This window comes from Amyelois transitella, chromosome 7 (genome assembly GCF_032362555.1).
Source record: "Amyelois transitella isolate CPQ chromosome 7, ilAmyTran1.1, whole genome shotgun sequence".
Taxonomy (NCBI): Eukaryota; Metazoa; Arthropoda; class Insecta; order Lepidoptera; family Pyralidae; genus Amyelois; species Amyelois transitella.
Window position 1 is genome coordinate 3,420,167 of NC_083510.1, and position 14,104 is coordinate 3,434,270.

The 14,104-nt window shown below is 32.5% G+C and overlaps 2 protein-coding genes across 2 annotated transcripts in view; both read right to left on the minus strand.

The window, feature by feature from the left end:
• Nucleotides 1–812: 812 nt before the first annotated feature.
• On the minus strand, nucleotides 813–2,104 carry LOC132901939 (uncharacterized). Its single transcript, XM_060945257.1, has one exon. The coding sequence runs from the start codon at nucleotides 1,908–1,910 to the stop codon at nucleotides 1,014–1,016; it is 897 nt and encodes a 298-aa protein (XP_060801240.1). The 5' UTR covers nucleotides 1,911–2,104; the 3' UTR covers nucleotides 813–1,013.
• A 994-nt stretch (nucleotides 2,105–3,098) lies between these two features.
• The window catches only part of LOC106141651 (protein qui-1), an 89,144-nt gene continuing 78,138 nt past the window's right edge, over nucleotides 3,099–14,104 (minus strand). The window contains exons 24-31 of the mRNA XM_060945169.1: nucleotides 13,722–13,920; nucleotides 11,312–11,449; nucleotides 10,559–10,645; nucleotides 8,560–8,704; nucleotides 8,261–8,333; nucleotides 7,774–7,878; nucleotides 7,410–7,488; nucleotides 3,099–6,313 (exon numbers count right to left, since the gene is read on the minus strand). Of these exons, the coding sequence (XP_060801152.1) occupies nucleotides 6,297–6,313; nucleotides 7,410–7,488; nucleotides 7,774–7,878; nucleotides 8,261–8,333; nucleotides 8,560–8,704; nucleotides 10,559–10,645; nucleotides 11,312–11,449; nucleotides 13,722–13,920 (843 nt within the window). The 3' untranslated portion in view covers nucleotides 3,099–6,296. The remainder of the gene's footprint in view (nucleotides 6,314–7,409; nucleotides 7,489–7,773; nucleotides 7,879–8,260; nucleotides 8,334–8,559; nucleotides 8,705–10,558; nucleotides 10,646–11,311; nucleotides 11,450–13,721; nucleotides 13,921–14,104) is intronic.

Below are 14,104 nucleotides of genomic sequence, written 5' to 3' on the forward strand. Positions count from 1 at the left end.
TTGTTTGCTTAATGTGCTAAAGGACCTTAAAATTCACTTAAAAAAAACAATATAGAACTTAAATGGGAAGGTAAAGTATAACTGCGTAGAAATGTGTGATGAAAAAGTTGTAAGAATTTTTTGCGCGTGAACGCCTATTACTACAGAATATAGAGGTGTATAGTTTACAAGCTGTTTACTGGCCACAGAAATTCTGTACAGTTAATGACAGAAACCAGACTTTGCTTTCGTTTTGGTTTGTATAAGGACTTGGGTTTATATTTTCCTTGCGACTGTGCCTATATTTAATGATAAAATGGCGCTCTGCTGTAATCTACATAGCATAATACAATACAAATACTTTAATCATATTGCTGCTTATCACTTTGTTCTTTGAATTTATTTATCAGATGCCAAGCTATTTTTTTTGGCTAATCAGTAATCCTTTTTGTCCACGTATGATCATGATGGAAAACTGTCACCACTTTCTGGAAGGCGCCAAAGAATTTATCTTATCGTTTTAAACATTGAACGTCATTCGCAAAAAGTGATTGGGATTAATGTAATTTAACCGTCGATTCTTATTACGTGATATCTTATAATGTACTCCAGTATATTTTGACTTTCCAAATTTAGTTACAAATTATAGGCAAATTATTAACTGATTCATATTAAAGCTAGCCCTGTTATATGAAGTGTAGTCATTAAATTAGGATTTGAATATTGTAATAAACTTCAGCAATTATATTAGGATGGGTAGATGTTCGCTATTTTTAGCTAATAGTAGATATGTTTTGAATAGATTGTAAAAACCGGTATAAATAAAAAAAAACTTTGTTTTTGAAGTTATTATATTAAAAGTTTCTATACATATACATATGTACACCATTTACTTATCTTTTCATTTGTAAAATACTTATCTCAATTAATAAGATTACCTAATCGTAATTTATAAAATTTATCTAAATAACTACATTACTTAGTCTTATAATCCAAAGATAAAAACTTTTGTTTTTCAGATCTGTTTTAATTTATTAATAAGATTGTAGCGATGAGTTTCTATGTAAAATTATTTGACTTAGAGGCCGTTCTTTGTTATTACTCCATAGTTTCCTGGTGTTCGCATTGCCAAACACCCAAAATATTATTGAGAACGCGCAGTGATACAAAAGTACTATACTTCCAATACCAAATATATAATGAACGTAATTGTTCAGAAGTACTATGTAAATCAGCTTTGTAATGTCTATAATAAACTGATGTATACTAAACACAATCACTAAAACCACCATGACAATAGTAATTTTCAAGTTATTTTCTGTAGATTGATTGCTGTTTAAGACCGACCTTAATATGGATATAAGCAAAACAGCAATGAAACTTAAAAACGGCCATTTTACTAATAACAAATATATTAAGTAGAAAATGATGTCCTTATCCTTTTGAAAGTAATATGAGAGAGACAGAATAAGAGACAATAGTCCTGGTATGAACCAAGTCCACAATGACAACTTCCATATTGTTCTCTCTTCAACGTTAAACACTTTCACTAAACTGTCATGCATGTGTTTCGTGAACATGTACATCCAAGCAATTAACACCACTTCTGTGTAAGTCATCAGGAATTTGTCCAGGATAATAACGCAATCCCTGTTGCACAACTCGAAGAAATTCCTTATGTCGTAAACGTATCTTACAAATGTATACAGGATTCTCGCAAACATGAACTGAATGAGCAATTGGTTTTTGTAACTTTGCCTCCATTCTGGAAAGCGGACTGCAGTCAGGACCAACAGAATGAATGCACACGCAGACAGGGCTATCCCAATAGATGATGTCACGAAGAATACGACGACCAGATTCCGTGGTGCGTTTTCTGGATAAAATATTGTCCCATGATCGAGCTTCGTCGAGTTTTCCATTAAACTCATTTTGCCGCTTTCTTATTTAACATATCAGACTTGTAAATTATTATTGTGATTGATACTTGTAAATCCATTCCTGTTTTTTCCACTTATATTTTTTTTTAAGTCACGATTTACAATCTTTTTTTTTACATTTCGCCCCCACGTCTGTTTGAAAAAGTACAATACTTTCTTATGACCGATATAGCATATAATGTGAAACTAAATGTTGTTGATAGTTGTTATCAGGAATCGATTAGATTGGCTATTTTAATAATATTCGTGTAAGATATTAATTTGCCCTTATCTGCTGCAATGCCCCTCGCGTAGATCATAATATTTACACTAGTACTGTATGTTATATGATGACTAGCGACCCGCCTCGACTTCGCACGGGTGCAAAATTCGGAAAAAATCAATATGTTTATTTATCAAAATAGGATGCACCACATCACTTTTTGATTGTCAATATTTACATAGTCTTTACCTGCCTCATACCTATATGTATATGTATGCCTTCTTTTCATATATAGATATTTGGCATGTTAATGTAAGAAAATTAGCTATAATTTGCCGTAAAAGTAAATGACAAAAAATGGTTTTGTGGGATATCGATAAGAGATAGACATATACCATCGCGGACTTTTCTGTAGACCTTTTTAAGGTGTACAATACTTAGTACATTATTTTTATAAATCCTGTAAGGTTAAGCCTGCGTACGCAATGTAAGCGGCAAGAAATGTAAGAATTTACGACACCACATTAGAAACCCTGAAAATAACAGTATTTCTCCATTATTTAATAGATGTTATTATACATAAAAACCTTCCTCTTGAATCACTCTACCTGTTACAAATAACCGCATCAAAATCGTTGCGTAATTTTAAAGATTTAAGCATACAGACAAACAGACTAAAATAGCGACTTTGTTTTATACTATGTAGTGATAATGTGGGAAACACAAGCTTTATTGTAATTTACTTCAGTTGGCAATATCCGAATTGGTTTAAAAACATATAAAGACTTACATCGTAGACTCAGGATAATCTTAGATATTTTCATTATAATTGAACCAAGGATCGAACCCCAGGACCATGCGACTCAGAAGCGAGTTCATTACCACCAAAGAGATCAAAAAATTTGTTAGTATTGAATTGGAAGTAACTATACTTGCGTAGGTTGCAGGTCGGTTCTCAAGGCTCAAATAAAACACAATTTAAGAAACACAGAGAATATATATTTTCCAGATATATCACGACAGGTCAAAAATAAAACTCACCCACGTGAGAATTAAGAAATGATAATATAAAACTCTATACAATAGTTAACAAGGTGACAGTGTAACGATGACAATGAAGATTGCGTAGCGCACTTCAGGGCAAAATTATTACATATACAATTAAGTACAAAGTTATATTTGAATGAAAAGTATGTAAAGGAAATAATTTGAAATTTCATATAAAGTTGCGTTTAAAACTCTGATACGAAAATGTTTAAATAATGTAAAAGAAAATATTGATAGTTCTTTAATATCAACTGTACTGCAAATGCCGCGTTGTCTGTCTGTAATCAAATCTTGCAAGTCAAATTTGACCTACATTGAGCTAAAATTTCCAAAGATGTGCACGATTGATGATATTGCAATGTTGTAAGGAAGGTATACATTAGAGATTAGAAATATTATTTTGTTTTCAAAACTTGTTCATTTTTATATTGTTTTACATGTTTCAACACAACTTTATATGATATGGAAAATCATAGGGTGAAAAGTGTCTTGTAGGAATTACAGCCTACAAATACCATATAGTCATATCCATCCCAGTATATAGTCTGATATCAATTATGGGAGAAACAGAGTGGCAAATGTAGAAATTCGATTCGATTCTTCGTATTGAAAAGACATACAAGGAGTAAAAGATTCGCAAATTTTATTTATGTAAAAAACAAATTTAATTCACTTTAAACACCAATATGCACTTAATTTTGTTTATATTGCCAAAATAAAAACTATACAATATTTTCAGCTAAAGAAGACTCGTGTAATTGATACCAAAAGTGTGCTGCAATTTCAGTTTTACTTAGACTACGATAAATTATCTACGAGTAAGTGCAACTACTTACGAAATATTATTGCATTTGCTATTATAACGACTAACAACATTAATTAAAATTCTAAACATTAAAAATATTCTACTTGCAGAGTATACTACATACAGTATTGTTTTCCTTTTATTGATAAAACATTTGAATTAGATAGGTATTAATTTTTTCATTGCAAATCAAACAAAAGCGTCAATAAGAAATAATAAAAATAATATAACACTATTAAGTACTTTTGATTTACAGCTGTGAACTTAACATTACCAAAATAAAAACTATACAACATTTTCAGTTAATTTTGTATAATGTGTAAATAAAATACTTTTTGTATATTAAATGTCAAAGCTTAACAGCAAAAGCGGTGAACACACAAAAAACAATGTTATCCTGTTAATATTAAATTTATTAAAACTTATGCCTTATATTGTCAATGGAATCCATGTAAAAGGACCATCTCCGAGTGAAATACACAAATATAATAATCTATGAGACATTATACTAACATTATCATAAGGATTTGAATATCATGTGTACTTATATAGAAGTCTTTACAAGGGATCACAGTTCGGAAACTCTAGTTTTTAAAATTAGCGGGGATATTATAATCTACGCTAAGAAATTACAATTATTTAATTATAAGCTAGATCACGTTGTGATTGAAGCATAGTCACATGGGGATATAAGTATATAAGTTTGTTTGTACCGAAATACCTGACTTAATAGTTTTGTGACCAAAACAAAGTTAATTCTGGTAAGTGACAATTATACATACATATACATACATACATATGGTCACGTCTATATCCCTTGCGGGGTAGACAGAGCCAACAATCTCAAATAGACTGAATGGCCACGTTCAGCTATTTGGCTTAATGATAGAATTGAGATTCAAATAGTGACAGGTTGCTAGCCCATCGCCAAAAAAGAATCCCAAGTTTATAAGCCTATCCCTTAGTCGCCTTTTACGACATCCATGGGAAAGATGGAGTGGTCCTATTCTTTTTTGTATTGGTGCCGGGAACCACACGGCACGGTGACAATTATGATGATAAATATTCAGATTATGAAAAAAATTATGAATTAAAAAAGTGTATTGTAAAGAAAATGTATTCTACTAATGTTATAATATGGGAAAGTTTGTGAGTATGTGACTCTTTCACGCAAATACTACTGAACCGATTACGATGAAATTTGGTATGTAGGTGGCTGAAGACCTAGAATAACACAAAGGCTACTTTTTATCCCGGAGTTTCTGCGGGACCGATTGTTGACTGACCGATAGGCATTCCACGCGGGCGAAGTCGCGGGCGGCCTCTAGTGATTTATAATTGAAGAGATATTTTCTCAATATTCCAATAAATTGCATGTATTTTGGTATAACAAAATACGAGTAGTAAAAAATCAATGAGTGAGCATTAAAAAAGTTGTCAACTTTTATATATTATAAATACCTCCTCATAGGTATAATTCCTGAAAATTCCTACTTGTAGTACGTACTTGTACACTCAATTTGAAAGTTAATGTTGTACACGTAGATATATATTTTTATTATATAAGAAGTAGGTAGGTATATACGTAATTACCTATATAAAATAGTTGGCCAGTCTACGACATTACATTTTTTTTGTTCTATAGAAAGTGCACGTAAAACTGGTTTCCTTTTGAAACAAATGTATTGAAATATTCCAATTATTTTCTATAAAAGTTTTCAGATTCGAAGCCGGCCTTAGAAATAGAAGCTACACCTAGAAGATCACATGGCATACAGGCAGGAGATTTAATACTACAAATTCTATTTACACTCTTAAAGAAACATAAACATCCGCGCGTGTCGCAGCGAGAAATACTTCTGATTTCCCTACTTTGTTATTTATGTTATATTAATGGTAATACTGTCATGGGACAGTTAACATAATATAGCCTTATGCGTCAGTGCAATATTAACTTCTATAAATTTTGGGCATCACTATTCAAAATAAATAAACAAGATATTATAAAAAAAGTTATAAGTTGTTACATTAATTAATTTCTGTAAAATAATAAAAAAAAATTTGACGTTACTTATAAAAACTTATTTTTAAATATTGCGTATCCCGAACAAATAATAGATGTTTATTTCATTATGATTTTCGACAGCAAATCCAAAAAAAATATTCTTATCTCAGTACAAGATATGCTTCAAATGGGAATTTAAAAATAATTAATCAACGCTTTTTATTAATACAAAATAAAATTGAGACCAGCTCATGAAAAATAAATAATAATCTACTGAGGTTGTCTAAATACAAGAATTACCTTCTTTTAAGTCTTCTCTTACTCGACCATATGTTCTGTAAAAATACAAATATTTTCATATAATATCCAATAACTCTATACACGTATTAACTTACGAAATCGTTATAATCTCTTCTATAGTATCTATTACATAAAGTTTTAATGGAGTGAAGAATTGTCAAATACTAACATAATTATAATGTATAATGAGAGATATCTTTGTCAAGATAGGTCCTAGTCTATTCGTACTTTTACACTTTAGATTTTTTTTATGGTATTAGCGCGGGAATAAACAGAGCAATAGTCAACGAAACAAAAGGAAGCCAGTAGACAATTGTATCGCTCGTAACTTTTGCTTTATTTAAGAAGTTCGATATTTGAAAGTTATTGCAGAACTTTAGTCATACCTACTCTGCTTACAATCAGGCGTTGAAAATTTCTTAATAATTTATTGTGGGTTAAACTTATAGAAAAAGCTAAACCCAGCAAAATAGTGACAAATAAATAACTTTTCGAAACTGTTTCATTCAACATCCGTAGAGGGGTTTCGTGTTGTATTGAGCTACATATATCTGTGAAATCTACCAAAAAATTTGATACCTAGTATAGATTTATGTCTTTATTTTAACCAGTTTAAATTATTATTTATAGTATGTAGCTAGCTGAAACCGAGAAGTGCGGAAAGGTGTATACTTGAAAGTGCTATTTTACGACCTAAATAAATCTCCTGGAGCTGTAAAGGCTGGGATAAAAGCATTGGCTATTATTTGTAATGTTAGCCCGTAATGGTATTCATAATAACTTTTGTCAGAACATTCCCCGAAGTTTTTTTAGGTGAGAGCAAAGGTAAACAATCTTAAATAAAAATTCAATTAAAAAATACATTTTTTAAATTAACTGTGGTTAAAAACAAATGCATTTCATTTTAAATGGTATCTGTAGTTTTGTTTTGTATTTTCTCGGCTATAAATGAATTTGTAAATGTATTTTTAAATTTAAAGACGTATCAGGATTGTTTTCTTTTACTTCAATTCTTAAATAATTGATTACAACAACTTTCTTATTATGTTCACTTTTTGTTGTCGTTTCAAAAATACAAAGTCTTAAAGGAATTAGCATACCTTTGGAAATATTTATAGCTTATCTACTTACCTTGTTCTTCGACGGGAGTATGCTCTTCATCAGATGAATCGAATCTACTTTCGATTAATGAACTTTGTTTGGTTAGTGACTGCAAGAAAAAGAAGATATGAGCTGTACAATGGTCCCTCCCAAAATTCGTAATGACAGTAACTTCTACCATAATCAATGTACCAGTAAAATAAGACTAAACAGTGATTTTTCAGTTTGTTAATTCCCCGTTAAATTTCTTAGCACGATTAAAAAATTTTATGCTTTTATCTCATATTTGCATTTTTCGGAGCCCGGGGTCCACTTTCCCCAAGTTTGTTTAGTCATAAATAAATTGGCCCACTGTAAAAACAGGGCGTTTTTTACACGAAATTAAATTACCTACCTTATTAGAACGTCGTCTCGGTGGTGAAATTTTGTTCCACAAGGCTTCCAGCTGATCAAAATGTTGTGATTGAGCAATAGCTGCTTCCTTCGGACCTAAGCTCACCTGTTATAAAATAAAGAAATCACTGTTTGCATTATCTAACAAAAATTTATTTAAAGCAAACTGGTCTGAAATAGTTAAAGACTGACAGAAATAAATAAGAAAATAGAGAATGATTGGCTTTCAAAAAACATTACATATTTTTACTGAGCTAACTATTACATACTGCAAAATTTTGTTAAGTTAGTATTTATAACAAAAACCTAAGGAAACATTAAGGCATTCGAGTTGAATCGTGGAATCGTTATCGTTAAATCAAGAATAACGGAAAGCGATATACCTATAGAAAATGTACAGAAAAACTAACTTAACACGCTAGTGAAGACGCGAGTCGTGATAATTAAAACTTAAGTCTATTTTGTGTAAATTAAGTTTTTTGTCTTACCTGTGAACCTAGGTCCTTATTCTTCGCTTCTTGTATTTTTGAGATTTCTTCCATCGAAGCTGATACAGAAAATCTAGGACAAAGAAAAGTAAATGAGAGAAAGTGTTTTTTATTTATTTAATTACCATAAATTTCAATTAAATGCAACCGGGAATTTAATAGAGAATAAGAGAGAGAGGTAAGTTGATGATAAGATTATTATTGGAAGTAATTTAAATAAATATTGCCTAGGATTGGAAAGGATACCATATAAAGAAAAAAAGAATGATGATGGGCAATGATGAAGATGCAAAACTTACCTTCTTTTGAGTCTCTCGTCAACTTGCGCCATCATTGCCGCCGATGTAAGGTGTCCATATTTCTTTTGCCAAGTGTAAGTGTCGAGGGATACTTCTTTCTTGAGCAGCCGCCTCATTGGTCGCTTCGGAGCTAACGGTCGGAGTTCTAAGTACGAATACAAAGTAAATGTAGTTACACAAAATAAAGCACAGTCAGATCATTATACATACGTACACATTAACAACGGCTATCCCTTGCTGGGTAGACAAAGCCAACAGTCTTGCAAAGACTAAAAGGCCACGTTCAGCTGTATGGCATGCATGGAATCGAAATTCAAATAGTGACAGGTTCCTAGCCCATCGCCCACAATAGGAATCTCAAGTTTATAAGCCGATTTCTTAGTAGTCTTTTACGACATTTATGGGAAAGAGTGGTTCTACTCTAAAGTGGCGGAAACGCCACGGCACTATATGTGGTGTGTAGTGTATATAATAATGCAATGTAGTAAGGTAGGCAACAGTAACACAGAAATAAGGAGACAATAACAATGCAGACGATATCTGTATCTTTTGATAATAACTATTAACAACTTAGATATATATAGCCTTCTGTTGGTTTTAAATTTGGAGATCTTACTTAAAATCTGGTAAATGTTTCATATAAATATTTCTGCACGTAGACCAGAGTCATTATGACATAATCAATTGCTCTAGATACAAAGTTCGCGAAAATAAATAAGTGTCGATTAAAAGAAAATACTAATATGCATAAATGTCATCTCTTAATGCACTGCCGAATAAAATATGACTAACAAGGCTTGATGCAGACATCCGGTATTAAAGACATTTATAAATATTCAGAACGAAATTTATAGCTGAATAATACGGCAAAGAATGTTTCAATCTTCTAAAATGAGAGAATCCTTTTACGTAGGCTTGTATCATACTGTGTTGGCCTTATAAAACGGCTCTCCTGATGGAAATAATGTGACGTTACGCCATTTCTTTTTCCATTTTCTACGGACGTAATGTGGCCATGTCGTGCAAGGCAGTTCGCCGTAAAAAAACAAACTTATGTTTACTTCTAAAAATAGTCACGTAAAGTGAAGCGAGCTACGATTTGCGTAAGGGATTTTCTCATCAAATATTTATGAAAAAACAATACAAGCCACGCAGGGTAAGGTGTGTGATAGCGAAATAATGCTATAGGTAGGTAGGTATGTTGAAAACAGAACTCTTCGAACTAAAGTATTCATAAAAGTATATTAATATGTGATGGTTCGGTATTATTTGTATAAAACGAAAAACATTCTGAAATTAAATGACGTCTCAGTAAATAAGTATTTCAAATTCTCCGTAATTATAGGTTTCTTTCGACAAAATTAGTTAACTTCAAGATAGAGCTTAAATTTTATTAAAAGTTAAGATTTTCATAACGTAAATTAAAAAGAAATTTGCCAGCCATTTAGCCTGTTTTCAATAGTTTTTTTTAAAGAAAAGAGCTTTATTACGATTTTGTAAATAACCTCTATCCTATTTATGTAGCGTGGTTATTGAGTGGTGGTAGATATGGTCAATTTCGGCTGTGTCATGGTCCAAGGTCGGAAAACTGAAGAGTCATTCAGTCACTCAGCGCGGGACCATTTTGTCCAGTTGATTGATGGTCACATTACACTTGTTACAGTTGAACAACGGGTATTTTCTCATCAGTTGGATGAAATTTTTTTTTTATAGAATGATAAAAATATTCGGTCAGGGTCATACAAATCTATGAACAAGTCATATTTCGTTGGTCTAGCTGGAGACTTGCACAAAATCACTTAACTGTTTAGGACAAAAATAAGGGATGGCTAACTAAAAAAGGGGTTTCACGATAGTGTCTCATGAAAACCTTCCACCACATATGACATGTATGACGTGAATGCTATGCAATGATTTATCCTTGGGCTGTACCCAAATAAACCTGAGAATAGAACCTATTTGTCAACATCTGAATACAATATTATCAGTCTTTACTTACCATCAACGTCTTTAGTAGGAGCAGTATATGTTGGTATCTTGACGTAGGTTGCCGTCGTATTGTGCAGGCAGATGATTGGCAAGCACCCTATAATATATTATGTCAACTGTTATAAACATACCTACATATAGCCGCTGTAATGTCGGTCATACCTAGGTTTAGCCGAACATACATTTTAGAAGAAATTATTCTTAGGTGTTAACTAATTAAGACTGGCTAAACCTAAATGTAGCCGCACTTTGGGATTTAGGCATAACATATGTTATGTATACGCCTCTTTTCCGAAGGGATAGGCAGAGAATGCATCTTTCCAAGCCACGATCCTTGTTTCTGTATTTCAACTGTTCAGTAAATCAGCTAAATGTGAAAAAGATGTTTTTGCAAGCATTTATCATTTTCAAATGGAGCATTTTTCATCAAGAGATCAAAGTAAACTCTGATCTCTTTGTATAAACCTTATTCTGCATTTTATTTGATCTTTTGTGCGCTTTTATTTCTGTATATTTATTAATGAACACATTCATAAAAATTGTTTCTCAAATCGGTTGTCCAAATCTTCCTCAAATCGGTTTGGTATATTATAAAAAAAATATAAAATTGATTTGTTGATATTAGATTCACGTGCGCTTTTAACAAAATCACATGAATCAAAAAATAATCTTACTCAGGCTCAAACATCTTATTTGCTAATAATAAAAAAATATATATACGATTAGGCAAAGGAGGATGTTTTCACGAAAAAAATAAACGTACCTCTATCCAGAAGATGTACAACAATCCTCGCGCAGTCGCTAGTGATCTGGAAGCCCAGCAGTGGGACATGCAACGCCAGTGACGTCAGAGCGAGCCCACGCTTCGTTTCCCAGATAATGAGGGTCTTATCTTCAGCACCTTTTGGGATATAATAATAGTAATTTATTTACTTTTTTGTGAGAAGTTTTTCTGACTCTAAAATTACAGGTGGGTTTTAAACGTCAGTAGGTATGGCTTCATCATAATGCTGTTATCGTAGATGCCGGTTGAGACGTCTCCTCTCTGACTGAGTCGGGGCCACAAAGCTGACCTCCGCCCTATCATGACCATTGTAGGGGAATACTTGATAAGGCTTCTTACGATGACTTTTCCTCGCGATGTTTTTTTTTGTGAGGTTAGGTGAGTAATCGATTTGAAACTATGCATTACGTATATATATTTACTGGAAAACCTTAATTGTTCGACCACAGATTCTCAATAGGTATATCTAGATTAAGCAGATTAAATTAGAGAACAACCATTGTTGATATACGTGTGAATTAACTCTTGATTGCAACACACTAGGTCAATCTCCTTATTAAATTAAGTGCCTTATTAATAATATCAACCGCCTTAGTACATGTAATATGTTATATATATCCTTTATGTAGATATAGTAAGAAGCCACCCGGATTAAAGAAATAAAAATAAAACAAGTGTCACACGCTTAAATTGTACGAAAGTCGAACACACTTGTCTTGTGTCGCCTTCCTCCCAAGTTTTAAGAAACCAGTCCTTTATCATACCCTCATCCAATTTTATTCTGCGCTCACGAGATAAAGGATTACAGTCCTAATTCATGCTGACATCTTAAGACGTGTCTTCACTTCCACAATGCCTTTATATTTTAATATTTAGCTACTCATGCATTATTCAGATTTGTTTATTACTACGTAAGTATTCCTAAAACGCTTTATTCATGCAATGGTTTCACATTTGGTATAAATGATATTCTTATAACTGTTTAAAGAAAATATTATAAGTGTTGTTATATAGGGTTTGGAAAGAAGAATGCAAGTAGAAAATATCTTACGGCTACGCTATTGCGTAAAAAAATCACTATACTTAAATTACTTTTACATATCTGGCTTACAGACTATAGATTGCTAGCTCAGACACAGAGATAAATCTAGTGATATTATAAATGCTCTAAGCGGAAGAAAAGTAAATAAAACCACGCTGAAAATGCCGGCAGCGGAACATGCAACCTCCGCTTTGTTTTCCAAGATAATGGCTTATCCTGTTATCTTAGAAGGGATTACAATTTAAAGTAAAACAGACGTTTCTTAAGCCACATCGTGACTTCAAGACAATTGATGCTAATGAAATATACATCTACTATTTTTATGAGTAAGTATGTAATTTAGCCAATGTTTTAATTTCGAATGATAAGTATATTAGCACATAGAGACATGTTTATATCATTCCGATGATTACTTTGCTAATGATTTTTACTTTTCGATTACATAAACATGTTTTCCACATTTTCTTAACTATTCTAATACAAGTATTTTCCGAGTATCTTATCTGCTGTTAATTAAAAAAATAAATAACACAGAATCGCTATGCAAAAGACTCGTTTAATTAAATAGGTACTTATTACGTCTTCTCAGAGACATTATCTTTTAGTAGCTACTGAAACTCTGTTTAAAACTCGAATTAGAATGAAAACACCATTCGGGATATCATCTGAGAAATGTACAGTATTTTTATCCTTCAACAAGTGAGCTTAGAATAGTACTCTATCAAACTAAATTACCCTATTCATATCTGTCGTTAGCTGGCGCCCTTTAGCGTGTAATGTCGACCAACGAATGATAAATTAGATTTGTAACAAGACTGTATGTCTAGAAGATAGCAAAAAGATGTAATTTAAATGTGGTCGGTCTGATTAATGTGTGAAACGTGGTTCATATTTTTTATATAATCTGAGAAACATTTCCTCATCCTGTATCCAATTTCTTCGTGCAATCTTATTAAGTCGGACTACCGTTTTCCTTTGCTGCCTTTGTGTATCTGATACACGCAAAATGTAAGATCCCAGATATTTCAAGAACCGATCGTATCATCGATAGTCACTTATAAATAGGTTACATGAAGACTTCAAGAAGGATTTACCAGAATCAGTCCTATGACCCAGAAACCAATTGAATCTTGGTGGTAATCAATCTTAAGATGTTTAGATTCCCTGGTCTGTGGTCTTCCTAAGCTCCCCTTGACATACATTTTTTTACACTATAAGATTGCAATCTTACTTCTTGCTTTGGGTTTCTGAATAAAGTCTGACCATCCAAACACGAATGGGTTATTGCATATAAGCAAAAAGAAGTGAAAAGTATCCCCGAAAAAATTGAATAAAGAAATGACTTACCAGAAACAGCTATAGTTCCGTCACCAGTAACCTTGACACAGGTGACTTTGCCAAGATGGCCGGAGAGCAGGTGGAGGTCTGACCCGGTGTTGATGTCCCACACAATGAGGTTGCAGTCCCACGACCCAGACACCACTTGGGTCTTGTTGGTGATGGAAATGGCGACGCAGGTGACGATGTCTGTGTGACCGACTAACACCTATTAAAATAATGAGTGTTAAAAGTTTTTCCCACAAAGCATTTATAACCCAGTGCTGAACAAAAGTCCTGTTCCAGCTACAAATATACGAGTACATAGAAATAATACTAGTTTAGGTCAGAAAATATCTTTACTATGGGTCTTTAAGTCGTTATATGAACCATCTTCTCGTCATATGAAAATC

Bases quoted from the DNA above. Each gene is read 5' to 3' on its own strand.
- LOC132901939 (XM_060945257.1), bottom strand. From the start codon at position 1,910: ATGAGTTTAATGGAAAACTCGACGAAGCTCGATCATGGGACAATATTT.